The sequence below is a fragment of the Hyla sarda genome, chromosome 7 (genome assembly GCF_029499605.1).
Source record: "Hyla sarda isolate aHylSar1 chromosome 7, aHylSar1.hap1, whole genome shotgun sequence".
NCBI classification, from domain to species: domain Eukaryota; kingdom Metazoa; phylum Chordata; class Amphibia; order Anura; family Hylidae; genus Hyla; species Hyla sarda.
The window spans coordinates 23,773,499-23,790,191 of record NC_079195.1 but is presented as its reverse complement, the minus strand read 5'-3'; the positions used below and the strand labels follow the sequence as shown (position 1 = coordinate 23,790,191).

Here is a 16,693-nt window from a genome sequence, read left to right as displayed (position 1 = left end):
AGAAGATGTCTGAAGAACCGGAGACAGGAGTAGGAGAAATAAGTTTGGGAGAGAAACGGTTGATGATGAGTGGTTTAAGAAGAGAGACATGAAAGGCATTAGGAATACGAAGAGAAGGAGGAAGAAGAAGTTTGTAAGAGACAGGATTAATTTGGCACAAGATTTTGAAAGGACCAAGATAGCGTGGTCCCAATTTGTAGCTGGGAACACGGAAGCGGACATATTTAGCGGAGAGCCATACCTTGTCTCCGGGAGAAAAAATGGGGGGAGCTCTTCTTTTCTTATCAGCAAACTTCTTCATGCGTGATGAAGCCTGTAAGAGAGAATTTTGGGTCTATTTCCATATGGTGGAAAGATCACGAGTTATTTCATCCACAGCGGGCAAACCAGAGGGCAAGGGAGTAGGGAGGGGGGGAAGAGGGTGACGGCCGTACACCACGAAAAATGGGGATTTGGAAGAAGATTCAGAGACTCTGAAGTTGTACGAGAATTCGGCCCATGGAAGAAGATCTGCCCAGTCATCCTGGCGGGAGGAAACAAAATGCCGTAAATAATCACCCAGGACCTGGTTAATTCTTTCTACTTGCCCATTGGATTGAGGATGATAAGCAGAAGAGAAGTTTAATTTAATCTTGAGTTGTTTACAGAGAGCCCTCCAGAATTTTGACACGAATTGGACGCCTCTATCCGAGACGATCTGCGTGGGCAACCCGTGAAGACGAAAAATGTGTACAAAAAATTGTTTAGCCAACTGAGGCGCTGAAGGAAGACCAGGAAGAGGAATAAAATGTGCCATCTTGGAAAATCGATCAACGACCACCCAAACAACAGTGTTGCCACGGGATGGGGGTAAGTCTGTAATAAAGTCCATACCAATCAGAGACCAAGGCTGTTCGGGGACAGGCAGAGGATGAAGAAGACCAGCAGGCTTCTGGCGAGGAGTCTTATCCCGGGCACAGACAGTGCAGGCCCGCACAAAATCAACAACATCCGTTTCCAGAGTCGGCCACCAATAGAAACGAGAGATGAGTTGCACGGATTTCTTGATGCCCGCATGGCCTGCGAGATGGGAGGAGTGACCCCATTTGAGGATTCCGAGGCGTTGGCGTGGAGAAACGAAGGTCTTCCCTGGAGGAGTTTGCCTGATGGAGGCTGGAGAAGTGGAGATCAGGCAGTCAGGAGGAATGATGTGTTGCGGAGAGAGCTCTACTTCCGAGGCATCCGATGAACGAGAGAGAGCATCGGCCCTAATGTTCTTATCGGCAGGCCGAAAGTGAATTTCAAAATTAAACCGGGCAAAGAACAGAGACCACCTGGCCTGGCGAGGATTCAGCCGTTGGGCAGACTGGAGATAGGAGAGATTCTTGTGATCGGTGTAAATAATAACTGAAAATTTTGATCCCTCCAGCAGATGCCTCCATTCCTCAAGTGCTAATTTAATGGCCAGTAGCTCTCGATCCCCGATGGAGTAGTTCCTCTCCGCCGGAGAGAAGGTCCTAGAAAAAAAACCACAAGTAACAGCATGCCCAGAAGAATTTTTTTGTAGAAGAACCGCTCCAGCTCCTACTGAGGAGGCATCATCCTCCAATAGGAAGGGTTTAGATGGGTCAGGTCTGGAGAGCACGGGAACAAAAGAAAAGGCAGACTTGAGCTGTTTAAAGGCGTCTTCCACTTGAGGAGGCCATGACTTAGGATTGGCGTTCTTCTTGGTTAAAGCCACGATAGGAGCCACAATGATGGAAAAATGTGGAATAAATTGTCTGTAATAATTGGCGAACCCCAAAAAACGTTGGATAGCACGGAGTCCGGAGGGGCGTGGCCAATCTAAGACGGCAGAGAGTTTGTCTGGGTCCATTTGTAGTCCCTGGCCAGAGACCAAGTATCCTAGGAAAGGAAGAGATTGACATTCAAACAGACATTTCTCCATTTTGGCATAAAGTTGATTGTCTCGAAGTCTCTGAAGAACCATGCGGACATGCTGGCGGTGTTCTTCTAGGTTGGCAGAAAAAATCAGAATATCGTCCAGATACACAACAACACAGGAATATAAGAGATCATGAAAAATTTCATTAACAAAGTCTTGGAAGACGGCAGGGGCGTTGCACAGGCCAAAGGGCATGACCAGATACTCAAAGTGTCCATCTCTAGTGTTAAATGCCGTTTTCCATTCGTCCCCCTCCCTGATGCGGATGAGATTATAAGCACCTCTTAAGTCCAGTTTGGTAAAGATGTGGGCACCTTGGAGGCGATCAAAGAGTTCAGAGATAAGAGGTAGAGGGTAGCGGTTCTTTACCGTGATTTTATTAAGTCCGCGGTAGTCAATGCAAGGACGTAGGGAGCCATCTTTTTTGGACACAAAGAAAAATCCAGCTCCGGCAGGAGAGGAGGATTTGCGGATAAACCCCTTTTTTAAATTTTCCTGGATGTACTCAGACATAGCAAGAGTCTCTGGGGCGGACAGAGGATAAATTCTGCCCCGGGGTGGAGTAGTGCCCGGGAGGAGGTCAATAGGACAGTCATAAGGCCTGTGAGGAGGTAGAGTCTCAGCTTGTTTCTTGCAAAATACGTCAGCATAGTCCATATAGGCCTTAGGGAGACCGGTTACAGGGGGAACCACAGGGTCACGGCAGGGAGTACTGGGAACCGGTTTAAGGCAGTCCTTGAAACAAGAGGTACCCCAGCTCTTGATCTCCCCTGTGGACCAATCCAGGGTTGGGGAATGGCGTTGAAGCCACGGTAGTCCAAGGAGAATTTCGGAAGTGCAATTGGGGAGGACCAAAAACTCAATTTTTTCATGATGAGGTCCGATGCACATTAGGAGGGGCTCCGTGCGGTAACGTATGGTACAGTCCAATCTTTCATTGTTAACACAATTGATGTAGAGAGGTCTGGCGAGACTGGTTACCGGGATGTTGAACCTGTTGATGAGAGAGGCCAAAATAAAGTTTCCTGCAGATCCGGAATCCAAGAAGGCCATAGTAGAGAAGGAGAAGGTAGATGCAGATATCCGCACAGGCACAGTAAGACGTGGAGAAGCAGAGTTGACATCAAGGACTGTCTCACCTTTGTGCGGAGTCAGCGTGCGTCTTTCCAGGCGGGGAGGACGGATAGGACAATCCTTCAGGAAGTGTTCGGTACCGGCACAGTACAGGCAGAGATTCTCCATGCGGCGTCGTGTCCTCTCTTGAGGTGTCAGGCGAGACCGGTCAACTTGCATAGCCTCCACGGCGGGAGGCACAGGAACGGATTGCAGAGGACCAGAGGAGAGAGGAGCCGGGGAGAAAAAACGCCTCGTGCGAACAAAGTCCATATCCTGGCGGAGCTCCTGACGCCTTTCGGAAAAACGCATGTCAATGCGAGTGGCAAGATGAATGAGTTCATGTAGATTAGCAGGAATTTCTCGTGCGGCCAGAACATCTTTAATGTTGCTGGATAGGCCTTTTTTAAAGGTCGCGCAGAGGGCCTCATTATTCCAGGATAGTTCAGAAGCAAGAGTACGGAATTGTATGGCGTACTCGCCAACGGAAGAATTACCCTGGACCAGGTTCAGCAGGGCAGTCTCAGCAGAAGAGGCTCGGGCAGGTTCCTCAAAGACACTACGAATTTCCGAGAAGAAGGAGTGTACAGAGGCAGTGACGGGGTCATTGCGGTCCCAGAGCGGTGTGGCCCATGACAGAGCTTTTCCAGACAGAAGGCTGACTACGAAAGCCACCTTAGACCTTTCAGTAGGAAACTGGTCCTACATCATCTCCAAGTGCAGGGAACATTGTGAAAGAAAGCCACGGCAAAACTTAGAGTCCCCATCAAATTTATCCGGCAAGGATAGTCGTAGGCCTGAAGCGGCCACTCGCTGCGGAGGAGGTGCAGGAGCTGGCGGAGGAGATGATTGCTGAAGCTGTGGTAGTAGCTGCTGTAGCATCACGGTCAGTTGAGACAGCTGGTGGCCTTGTTGCGCTATCTGTTGTGACTGCTGGGCGACCACCGTGGTGAAGTCGTCGACAACTGGCAGAGGTACTTCAGCGGGATCCATGGCCGGATCTACTGTCACGATGCCGGCTGGCAGGAGGTGGATCCTCTGTGCCAGAAAGGGATTGGCGTGGACCGTGCTAGTGGACCGGTTCTAAGTTACTACTGGTGTTCACCAGAGCCCGCCGCAAAGCGGGATGGTCTTGCTGCGGCGGTAGTAACCAGGTCGTATCCACTAGCAACGGCTCAACCTCTCTGACTGCTGAAGATAGGCGCGGTACAAGGGAGTAGACAAAAGCAAGGTCGGACGTAGCAGAAGGTCGGGGCAGGCAGCAAGGATCGTAGTCAGGGGCAACGGCAGGAGGTCTGGAACACAGGCTAGGAACACACAAGGGAACGCTTTCACTAGGCACAAGGGCAACAAGATCCGGCGAGGGAGTGCAGGGGAAGTGAGGTATACATAGGGAGTGCACAGGTGAAGACACTAATTGGAACGACTGCGCCAATCAGTGGCGCAGTGGCCCTTTAAATCGCAGAGACCCGGCGCGCGCGCGCCCTAGGGAGCGGGGCCGCGCGCGCCGGGACAGGACCGAGGGAGAGCGAGTCAGGTACGGAAGCCGGGGTGCGCATCGCGAGCGGGCGCCACCCGCATCGCGAATCGCATCCCGGCTGGAGGCGGTATCGCAGCGCACCCGGTCAGTGGATCTGACCGGGGCGCTGCCGTAGCGAGGATGTTGCGAGCGCTCCGGGGAGGAGCGGGGACCCGGAGCGCTCGGCGTAACAGTAGGGTCCGTCCCAATGAGGCCACCTTATCGCGGTGGGACGGTCCAAGCTATTTGACCGCCGGCGGAGACAAATTTGCGAGCTAAGTGCCTCACTATCTCATAGTTTCACATTTGCATCTATTACACCATAGCTGTATAGCTCTCCATGTTTTATCTGCATGTTCATGTTTCACCTATATCTTTGTGCTGGCAGTGTGCTGCTGTATTCTTCTGTTGCTGTATATCTAGCCTAGTAGCGTGCACCTGTAGGCCAGGTCCATATAATAGTTTGGTATCAACTAAAGTGCTGGCTGACTTATTCTTTGTCTAGATAGATATGAGATATATAGATAGATATAAGATAGATAGATAGATATTAGATAGATAGATAGATAGATAGATAGATATGAGATAGATATTTGATAGATAGATATGAGATAACTATAGATAGATAGATATGAGATAGATAGATAGATAGATAGATATGAGATAGATAGATATGAGATAGATAGATAGATAGATATGAGATAGATAGATAGATATGAGATAGATAGATAGATAGATAGATAGATATGAGATAGATAGATAGATAGATATGAGATAGATAGATATGAGATGATAGATAGATAGATATGAGATAGATAGATATAAATAGATAGATATGAGATAGATAGATATATTCCCAAAATACCAACAGAGCAGCACATCCATAAGGGTAAGTATATAAGAGCCGTGCCAGCAGCAATATAGCCCGGTCCAGGCAGTCACACATCCAAAGTAGTAATCCGCAGCACTCCAGGAGTAGGTGCAAAATAAAAGTGCTTTATTCCATACTAATACAGAGCAACGTTTCAGCTGCCATGCAGCCTTTGGCAGCTGAAACGTTGGCAGCTGAAACGTTGCTCTGTATTAGTATGGAATAAAGCACTTTTATTTTGCACCTACTCCTGGAGTGCTGCGGATTACTACTTTGGATAGATAGATAGATAGATATGAGATGGATAGATATGAGATAGATAGATATGAGATAGATAGATACATATGAGATAGATATAGATAGATAGATATGAGATAGATGGATAGATAGATATGAGATAGATAGATATAAATAGATAGATAGATATGAGATAAATAGATAGATATGAGATAGATAGATAGATATGAGATGGATATGAGATAGATATGAGATAGATAGATGATAGATAGATAGATAGATAGATAGATAGATAGATAGATAGCAAACAAAATGTAGAGCAGCGCCCAAGTAGATAGTAGATGGTGCAGGCAGCGATGAAAAGATCCTAGGTCAAGGTAGGTAACACATCCAAGAAGAGGCTGCAGCACTCAAGGTTATGAGTGTAAAAAAGGTGTTTATTCCATATCAATACAAAAAGTGCAACGTTTCTGCTGCCAGTGGCAGCAGAAACGTTGCACTTTTTGTATTGATATGGAATAAACACCTTTTTTACACTCATAACCTTGAGTGCTGCAGCCTCTTCTTAGATAGATAGATAGATATGAGATAGATAGATAGATATGAGATAGATAGATATGAGATAGATAGATACATATGAGATAGATAGATACATATGAGAGAGATAGATACATATGAGATAGATATAGATAGATAGATATGAGATAGATAGATATGAGAGATAGATAGATAAATAAATATGAGATAGATAGATAAATAGAAGAAGAGAAGCAGCACAACCAGTCATAGAAAATGATGGTGGGTGCCAGCAGATTGTTGTCCCAGGTTACGGGTCAGTCTCCAATGTCCATACCAAACAGAAACTCTGCAGCACTCCAAGATACGTGAGCTCAAGGGAAGTTTTATTAGCTGCAGCCGAAATGTCGCTATGCCGTCAGGCTAATAAAACTTCTCTTGAGTTCACGTATCTTGGAGTGCTGCAGAGTTTCTGTTTGGCATAGATAGATATGAGATAGATAAAGTGTTACCTATCACAGCATAGCCTCCAGGTAATATCTTGTAGACAATCCCATCGAAGAGAATTCCATTGGGGAAGAGGTAGGCCATCAGCTCTCCAACAATTCTCCCAAAGGCTGCCCCTAGAGGGAAGATGGTATACATATTATATTACTGACAATGACATAAAGCAGTGTTTCCCAACCAGGGCGCCTCCAGCTGTTGCAAAACTACAACATCCAGCATTCCCTGACAGCATTTGGCTGTCCGGGAAGGCTGGGGGGGGGTGGGGGGGGGGGGGGATGTTGCAGTCTTGCAACAGCTGGAGGCAACCTGGTTGGGAAACACTGACATAAAGTATAAGGAGGACATATGGGGTCTACAAGTTTTTCCTGGTCATCATCATCATCATCCTCACCTAATATAAATACTGGCATGAAGGCTCCGCAGGGTATGGGCATTGTTGTAGCGATGACGGACATTAAGAACTGGAAAAGGAAAGGAAGGCAACGAATATAAAGGGTTAAAATAAATATCAGAGATTTTCAATGTCAATAACCAACATACTGTAACTTTTTGGGCAGAGACCGAAGTCACATAATGGCCCCAAATTTTTCAATAAAACTAAATACAGTTTGTTTTTGTGCAATACCAATGGCCTATTTTTTGGGCAAGAACAGGGCCGACTTTAAAGGGGTATTTCGGAGGAAAAAAGTGTTTTTAAAGCAAATAATGCCAGAAAGTAATACAGATTTGCAAATTATTTCTATTTAAAAATCTTAATCCTTCCAGAGGAAGTTGTGTAGTTCTTTCCAGTCTGACCACAGTGCTCTCAGCTGCCACCTTTGTCCATGTCAGGAACTGTCCAAAGCAGGAGAGGTTTGCTATGGGGATTTTTTCCTGCTCTGGGCAGTTCCTGACATGGACAGAGGTGTCAGCAGAGAGCACTGTGATCAGACTGGAAAGAACTACACAACTTCCTTTGGAGAATACAGCAGCTGATGAGTACTGGAAGTATTAAGATTTTTAAAAGAAGTAATTTACAATTTTGCAACAGCTGTAGGCACCCTGGTTAGAAAACACTGATCTATTGAATTGAAGGATTCGCAGGTGTGTTTCAATGGGTGGGGTGGCTGATTTGTGGTAGGTAGGAAAGTGACCTCATACTTACAAACAATGGAACTGTGGGATGTGTAGTTTAGAGAACAAAATTCAACAGGAAATACCCAGTTCTGGCATGTATGTACTACTAAAATCACCTTATAATGGATAACTCCTTTAAGGCCAGCCCTATACAGAAAGCCTAGTCTTCTAGAGAAGGTTCTGGATAGAGATGAGAGAATTTACAGTAAATTCAATTCGTCACAAACTTCTCGGCTCGGCAGTTGATGATTTATCCTGCATAAATTAGTTCAGCTTTCAGGTGCTCCGGTGGGCTGAAAAAGGTGGATACAGTCCTAGGAAAGAGTCTCCTAGGAATGTATCCACCTTTTCCAGCCCACCGGAGCACCTGAAAGCTGAACTCATTTATGCAGGATAAGTCATCAACTGCCGAGCCGAGAAGTTTGTGACGAATCAAATTTACTGTAAGTTCGCTCATCCCTAGTTCTGGATCTAAAGGCTATGAAATCATATTTGCTCATGTGATGAATTCCGCTCTTATTCCTTATTACTAGTCAGGTTTATCGATGACGTTCTTTGCAAAGTAGAAAAGCAGGAGGTGTCAGGTTCTCAAATGCCCATTTGTACCTGTGTGATTTATCTTCCATATATAAGTCTTTGTAGATTAGATCTACTTTGATTTATGATAACGATGATACAATAATACTGGAACAAATAATAAGTGAAGTCCGAACAGGAAACAACTGAGATCATAAACCATGATCATAAATCCCGTAAAATTACAACATGGAACAGTCATGATGATTCCCAGTCCATAAAATCCAACCCTAGATAAAGCCAAAAACGATATGAAGATACGGCAGGATTAAAGATGTCCCGTATCTTCATATCGTTTTTGGCCTTATCTAGGGTTGGATTTTATGGACTGGGAATCATCATGACTGTTCCATGTTGTCATTTCACAGGATTTATTTGTCTGATCGTGGGGGTCCGGCCGTGTTTGTACCAGTTGACCTAATGGGAATGAAGCGCACTCTAGCAGCGCAGAGACGGGGCCAAGCTGGGGCCCCGTACAGGAGATCACGGGGGGGGGGGGGGGTCCCAGCAGTTGAACCCCCGCGATCAGACATTTATCCCCTAAATTTCTTAGCAAATTACTTATAGGCTACCAACTAAATTTCTTAGCACTGGACATATTCTTTAAAGGGGTACTCCGGCCCTGAGGCATCTTATCCCCTATCCAAAGGATGGGGGGATAAGATGTCTCACCGCGGGAGTCCCGCCGCTGGGGACCCCCACAATCTTGTATTCGCCACCCACCTGTTTGAGCTGCACCCCGCGGTGCCAGCTCACAAACAGCCGTGTGGCGACCACGGGGCCGGAGTATCGTGACGTCACGACTCTGGGAGGGGGCGTGATGGGTGGCGAATACAAGATTGCAGGGGTCCCCAGCGGCGGGACCCCCACAGTGAGAGACCTTATCCCCTATCCTTTGGATAGGGGATAAGATGTCTCAGGGCTGGAGTACCCCTTTAAGAACTCAGATAAATACTTATGGTATAAAAAATGTCCCTAGTATATTATACCCGGAGATCGTGAGCTCGGCCCTCACATCACTGTCTGACCTCACAAATGTTCTTCTCAGGGAAATATTCCTACAGTCACCTCCAAAATCTTGTAGAAACTCTTGCCAGAAGAATGGAAGCTATCCTAACTGCAGGGTGTGGGGGATCAACTCCATATTAAAGGGGTTCTCCACCATAAGGTGATTTTAGTAGGTACCTGGCAGACAGTAATGGACATGCTTAGGAAGGATCTGCGCTTGTCTTGGGGGGGGCTATGTTGTGAGATTACCATAACACTGTGGCTAGCTTTTTGTGAACTGGTATTTCCTGTTGGATTTCATTCTCTCTCCTATACTACACATCCTTGTTTGTAAGTGTGAGGTCACTTTCCTCCCACACATCAGCCACCCCACCCACTGAAACACAAAGGAGTTGCATTCCATTCCATTCAAAAGACCAGTGTTTTCTAACCAGGGGTGCCTCCAGCTGTTGCAAAACTACAACTCCCAGCATGTTTGACTATATAGTAGTATATAGTATAGGTCAGTGTTTCCCAACCAGGGGCGCCTCCAGCTGTTGCAAAACTACAACTCCCAGCATGTTTGACTATATAGTAGAATAAAGTACAGGTCAGCGTTTCCCAACCAGGGGTGCCTCCAGCTGTTGCCAAACTACAACTCCCAGCATGTTTGACTATATAGTAGAATAAAGTACAGGTCAGCGTTTCCCAACCAGGGGTGCCTCCAGCTGTTGCAAAACTACAACTCTCAGCATGTTTGACTATATAGTAGAATAAAGTACAGGTCAGTGTTTCCCAACCAGGGGTGCCTCCAGCTGTTGCAAAACTACAACTCCCAGCATGTTGGACTATATGGTAGTATATACTATAGGTCAGTGTTTCCCAACCAGGGGTGCCTCCAGCTGTTGCAAAACTACAACTCCCAGCATGTTTGACTATATAGTAGTATATAGTATAGGTGTTTCCCAACCAGGGGTGCCTCCAGCTGTTGCAAAACTACAACTCCCAGCATGCCCGGACAGCCACCGGCTGTCCGGGCATGCTGGGAGTTGTAGTTTTGCAACAGCTGGAGGCTCTCTGGTTGGGAAAATCTGATATAGGTTATGGTGCAACATTCCGGGAGTTGGAAGATTGGTTGGATAAATACCGGCAATTGCAATGCCAGAATTTTAAATACAAAAATACCGTCAGGGTGGCAACGCTATCCACAAGGTGCTCCTTACCTTCATGATGAAGAACAGAGGCAGAGTGAGGAAGACATTTCTGGAGCGGATGAAGGCATTAGACGTCTCGGGTATTGAGGAGTTATCCATGTACTTGCTCCAGGTTTGGTTGTCAAATAGGACAGTGATGCTCTCCCGGGGCATAAGCTGCGAGACCATCCCGGCAAGACAGAAAGAGTCAATGAGAGGGAGAGCAAGACAGCCTGCCAGAGACATAGACAGAGAGCTAGAGACAGGCAGCGAGAGACCCACAGTGTACAGAGGGTTACTAGTTGAGATATGACTTTATTATAGACTGTAGGATTTATGGAAGAGACTGCGGCATTGTTTGCTCTATATGGTTATGAAGAAGCTTCCATACCGAAATGCACGTCGGGATGGGCGCTCCAATTGATATTTTCCTTTTTATCATATAACTTGGATAATTTTATATGACTTTTCAGCAGTAAAGATGGTTCATTTTTAAAGGGGTATTCCAGGAAAAAACTTTTACATATATATATATATATATATATATATATATATATATATATATATATATATTAACTGGCTCCAGAAAATTAAACAGATTTGTAAATTACAGATTTGATAATTATTACAATAATTATCAGCTGCTGAAGTTGAGTTGTTGTTTTCTGTCTGGCAACAGTGCTCTCTGCTGACATCTCTGCTTGTCTCGGGAACTGCACAGAGTAGAAGAGGTTTGCTATGGGGATTTGCTTCTAAACTGGGCAGTTCCCGAGAGAGCACTTTGACAGAAAAGAACAACTCAAATTCAGCAGCTGATAAGTACTGGAAGGATCAATATTTTTTAATAGAAGTAATTTACAAATCTGTTTGCCTTTCTGGAGACTGTTGATATATATATATATATATATATATATATATATATATATATATATATATAAATTGTAATTCTCGGGCCAATAGGATTTTTTGTTTGAAAGACCGTAATAATATACTTTTGTAGCATTGTATATTTAAAGGGGTTATCCAGGAAAAAACTTTTTTTCTTATATCAACTGGCTCCAGAAAGTTAAACAGATTTGTTAATTACTTCTATAAAAAAAAATCTTAATCCTTCCAATAATGATCAGCTGCTGAAGTTGAGTTGTTCTTTTCTGTCTGGAAACAGTGCTCTCTGCTGACATCTCTGCTTGTCTTTAACTTTCTGGAGCCAGTTGATAGATATATATATATATATATATATATATATATATATATATATATATGAAAAGTTTTTTCCTGGATAACCCCTTTAACTACTGGTATGCTGCAGTGTTTTATGTAGACTTTTTATGTTTAGAAGTAAATTCCTTACCACTTCTGCATGTATACAAGTAGTGATGAGCGACAGGGACCATATTCGAATTTGCAATATTTTCGTGACTATATGGACGAATATTCGTCCTGTGTTTGCGAAATTTGCATCTTCGCTATGTTTGTTCACTTTTGTTTCCATGCGAAATGGAAAATTTGCATAAAAATTCATAAAAAAACAAAACAAAACGAATATTCATCATTACAAATATATAGCATTATATTCTAAATATTCGTGAAATCGCGGAGTGCCGATACTCACGAAAAAAATTATAGTCGTGCTCAACACTAATGAGCGGCAGGGGCCATATTTGAATTTGCGGTATTTCGTGGATCTATGGACGAATATTCGTCCTATGTTCGTGAAATTCTCATTTTCGCTATCTTTGTCCTTTTTTCATGCAAAAATTTGTAATGAAATTCGCATAGTGCAAATGCGCGATTATATCTTTCTCCTAAAAGAAGGGAGGGATCAGTGTCCAGTCTGGAAGTGCGGATATTCGCATAAATTTACATATATAAAAAAAAATATATATATATAAAAAGAATATTCGTCATTACGAATACATATCACTATATTCTAAATATTTGCGAAGTACCGAAGTGTCAATATTAGCGGTAAAAATTAGCATTTCGAATATTCGCGCTCAACACTATATACAAGGGATATAGTACTGGATATATATATATATATATATATATACCCTTAAATATTGGCATTTCTCACACTGTATCATTGGATATAATACATGGAGAGCACTTCATACATGAACCCGTCCCCTGGTTATCCAAGAATCGAAAAACAGCTCCCAGTCTGTCTCCATGTTGTGTATGGTATTATAATTTGGCTCAATTCACTTTAATGGAACTGAGCTGCAGAACCACATTCACCCTGGAGACAGACAGGGAGTTGTTTGTGAAAGAAATTAGCTCTCTTTTTTGATTCCTGGATAACCCGTTTAAGCATGTAGATAAACAATGTACACTGCATATATCGGTATACAGAATCATATACTATACATGTCTCCTACTTTATCTCATTTGCAGAATGATATCCCATTGAACACACTAAAGAATTCCTGTAATTTAAAAAAAATAATAATAATTTAGACATATCATGCAGACATGTCAAAAGCTTTGATCGGTCAGGGTCGCTCTGTTGAGACCCCCAAAGATCACTAGATATAGCGGTCTTCACTTCCGGTTTGGTGCTTAAAGGGGTACACCGATGGAAAACAATTTTTTTATCAACTGGAATTTATATACAGTATATATATATATATATATATATATATATATATATATATATCTCAACAGTCTCCAGAAAGGTAAACAGATTTGTAAATTACTTCTATTAAAAAATATTGATCCTTCCAGTACTTATCAGCTGCTGAATTTGAGTTGTTCTTTTCTGTCAAAGTGCTCTCTCGGGAACTGCCCAGTTTAGAAGCAAATCCCCATAGCAAACCTCTTCTACTCTGTGCAGTTCCCGAGACAAGCAGAGATGTCAGCAGAGAGCACTGTTTCCAGACAGAAAAGAACAACTCAACTTCAGCAGCTGATAATTATTGGAAGGATTAAGATTTTTTTTTTATAGAAGTAATTTACAAATCTGTTTAACTTTCTGGAGTCAGTTGATATAAGAAAAAAAATTTCTTCCTGGAATACCCCTTTAAATATACAATCCTACAAAAGTATATTATTACGGTCTTTCAAACAAAAAATCCTAGTGGCCCGAGAATTACAAAAACAAAAACTAAAAATAAACCTCAAATTCCGAGACCAGCATTACTGTCTTTTAATCCACTTATTCCAAATCAAACAGAATTTATCTGCTAGTCCCCTTTTTGCATATATATAGCTTTCTCCCATGCAACCACCTTCTCCATTTTCTTAATAAATAGTTTTTTAGTTGGAACATTCAGGTCTTTCCAGAGCTGAGCTATTAATTTTCTAACATTATATAAAAGCTGCCATAGAGCTATTTTAGTATAAAATAATATATTTAAAGGAGTACTCCGGTGGAAAACTTTTTTTTTTTAAATCAACTGGTGCCGGAAAGTTAAACAGATTTGTAAATTACTTCTATTAAAAAATCTTAATCCTTCCAGTACTTTTTAGCTGCTGAATACTACAGAGGAAATTCTTTTCTTTTTGGAACACAGAGCTCTCTGCTGACATCATGACCACAGTGCTCGCTGCTGACATCTCTGTCCATTTTAGGAACTAATAAATTAACAATTACCCCCTAGAGGGTCTACGGGCACTTATATATTGAACAACAACCTTGGGGATGTATATCCCCTCAGGGAAACCCTGAATAGAGACCCTCTGCGGTGTAAAACTTAGCTTTTAATAAATTCCAAAATAATAATTTTTGTGCTCAAAATTACCACTAGGTGGCAGTGTGTGCTTTAAAATTACAGTCCCTATTTGTAATGGTTTTTGTCGCATTCTATGCATGGATGAACCTGATCACGGAGCTCTGTTTGCAGCGCTCTGCTCTGACACAGTCTACAGACATAGTGTCACAGCGCATCGTGATCCATCCATGTTATAACATGGGGACTGAGCCAAAATTTCCTCCTCTGGCTCAACGTTTCGCTAGTTAGACCTAGCTTTTTCAAGAGTATGAGGTACCTGTGAGGATCACGATGCGCTGTGACACTCTGTCTGTAGACTGTGTCAGAGCAGAGCGCTGCAAACAGCTCCGTGATCAGGTTCATCCATGCATAGAATGCGACAAAAACCATTACAAATAGGGACTGTAATTTTAAAGCACACACTGCCACCTAGTGGTAATTTTGAGCACAAAAATTATTATTTTGGAATTTATTAAAAGCTAAGTTTTTGACCGCAGAGGGTCTCTATTCAGGGTTTCCCTGAGGGGATATACATCCCCAAGGTTGTTGTTCATTTTAGGAACTGTCCAGAGCAGCATACATTTTCTATGGGGATTTTCTCCTACTCTGGACAGTTCCTAAAATGGACAGAGATGTCAGCAGAGAGTTCTGTGTTCCAAAAAGAGAAGAATTTCCTATGTAGTATTCAGCAGCTAAAAAGTACTGGAATGATTAAAAATTTTTAATAGAAATAATTTACAAATCTGTTTAACTTTCTGGCACCAGTTGATAAAAAAAAAAAAAAAGTTTTCCACCGGAGTACTCCTTTAAATTCTCAAGGTATCCCAATATACAGATTTTTAGTTCTATATGTATATCAATATCCCACACAATCCCAATATATTGTATAATTGCTTTCAAGTAACCTTGAATATATGGACAATCCCAGAACATATGTATGATATCTGCGAGGTCTTGAAAACAGCGAAGGCATTTTGCATCTTTTCCATATCCAATTTTAAAGGGAAGAGCCGTGGTTTATTAAGATCTATACAGGATATATAATTGTGTTAAAGGGGTTATCCAGGAAAAAACTTTTTATATATTATATATATATATATATATATTATATATATCAACTGGCGCCAGAAAGTTAAAAAGATTTGTAAATTGCTTCTATTAAAAAAATCTTAATCCTTTCAGTACTTATGAGCTGCTGAAGTGGAGTTGTTCTTTTCTGTGTGAGTGCTCTCTGATGACACCTGTCTCAGGAACTGTCCAGAGTAGAAGCAAATCCCCATAGCAAACCTATTCTGCTCTGTGCAGTTCCCTAGACAAGCAGAGATGTCAGCAGAGAGCACTGTTGCCAGACAGAAAAGAACAACTCAACTTCTGCAGCTGATATTTATTGGAAGGATTAATATTTTTTAATAGAAGTAATTTACAAATCTGTTTAACTTTCTGGAGCCAGTTGATATAAAAAAAAATTTTTTTTCCTGGAATACCCTTTTAATCTCACCCCTTCCCCCTGCTTGATTTGGGAAATTATTAAGAACAGATTTCCACTTGGGTTTTAAAATCTTAGCTGCCAATCTCTAATAAAACAAGGACTGAAAAGGAGAAAAGAAAGAAGAAGCCTCAGAAGATAATTCTCTGAGAGGTAGGGGGAGATTTATCAAAACCTGTCAAGAGGTAAAGTTTCCCAGTTGCCCATAGCAACCAATCAGATTGCTTCTTTCATTTTGCAGAGGCCTTGTTAAAAATGAAAGAAGCGAGTTGATTGGTTGCTATGGGCAACTGAGCAACTTTACCTCTTGACAGGTTTTGAAATAGACTTCATCAGGTCAACATATGGTAAGAGCGGCAGGTCAGTAATCTCTCCAATGCCATGGACTGGCCTCTGCACTGGCATTACATGACCAAGATATGGACAAAGGACATATCAAGAATCTCTAGGACATGGTACCTGACTGGGTACAGTTTCGGGCTTTTAACATGGTCATTAATTTCTCCATGATGATACAGACTTACCTCTCCAGCCATGAACTGCCCAAAGCCCTTTGGAAAAGTAAGAGTTGCAATGCAGAAAGTAACCACAGCCGGGTACATGAAACGACTGAATAAAGGAAAAATCAGAATAGAAATGAACTAAAGAAATATAATATACTCAAAACACAAACAATATTTGGAAAGAGAGAATAACAACTAAATCCACCAAAAGCTATCTACTAGGTAGACCCCCACCCAAAGATGGTAGGAATTAACATATGTGGGAGTGGCTTTTCTTGGTGTTGAAATAAAATATAATCCTATACTTACTAACGGCTCAAAAAACTGCTCAGGGTCTGGTTCCGGCGGATTCCAAGGACCACTTGTCGATTCAGGTAGACGAAAAAGGCTCCGAGGAAACCGCAACAGATCCTGCTCACCGAAAATATTATA

General features: G+C 42.6%; 1 protein-coding gene across 2 annotated transcripts in view; it reads right to left on the bottom strand.

The window, feature by feature from the left end:
- CLCN1 (chloride voltage-gated channel 1) overlaps positions 1-16,693 on the bottom strand; it is a 185,244-nt gene that overhangs the window by 47,780 nt on the left and 120,771 nt on the right. For both annotated transcript variants that reach the window (XM_056529083.1, XM_056529084.1), the window contains 5 exons: positions 16,571-16,672; positions 16,283-16,367; positions 10,590-10,736; positions 7,079-7,148; positions 6,693-6,803 (listed from right to left, as the gene is read on the bottom strand). In XM_056529083.1, the coding sequence (XP_056385058.1) occupies positions 6,693-6,803; positions 7,079-7,148; positions 10,590-10,736; positions 16,283-16,367; positions 16,571-16,672 (515 nt within the window). The remainder of the gene's footprint in view (positions 1-6,692; positions 6,804-7,078; positions 7,149-10,589; positions 10,737-16,282; positions 16,368-16,570; positions 16,673-16,693) is intronic.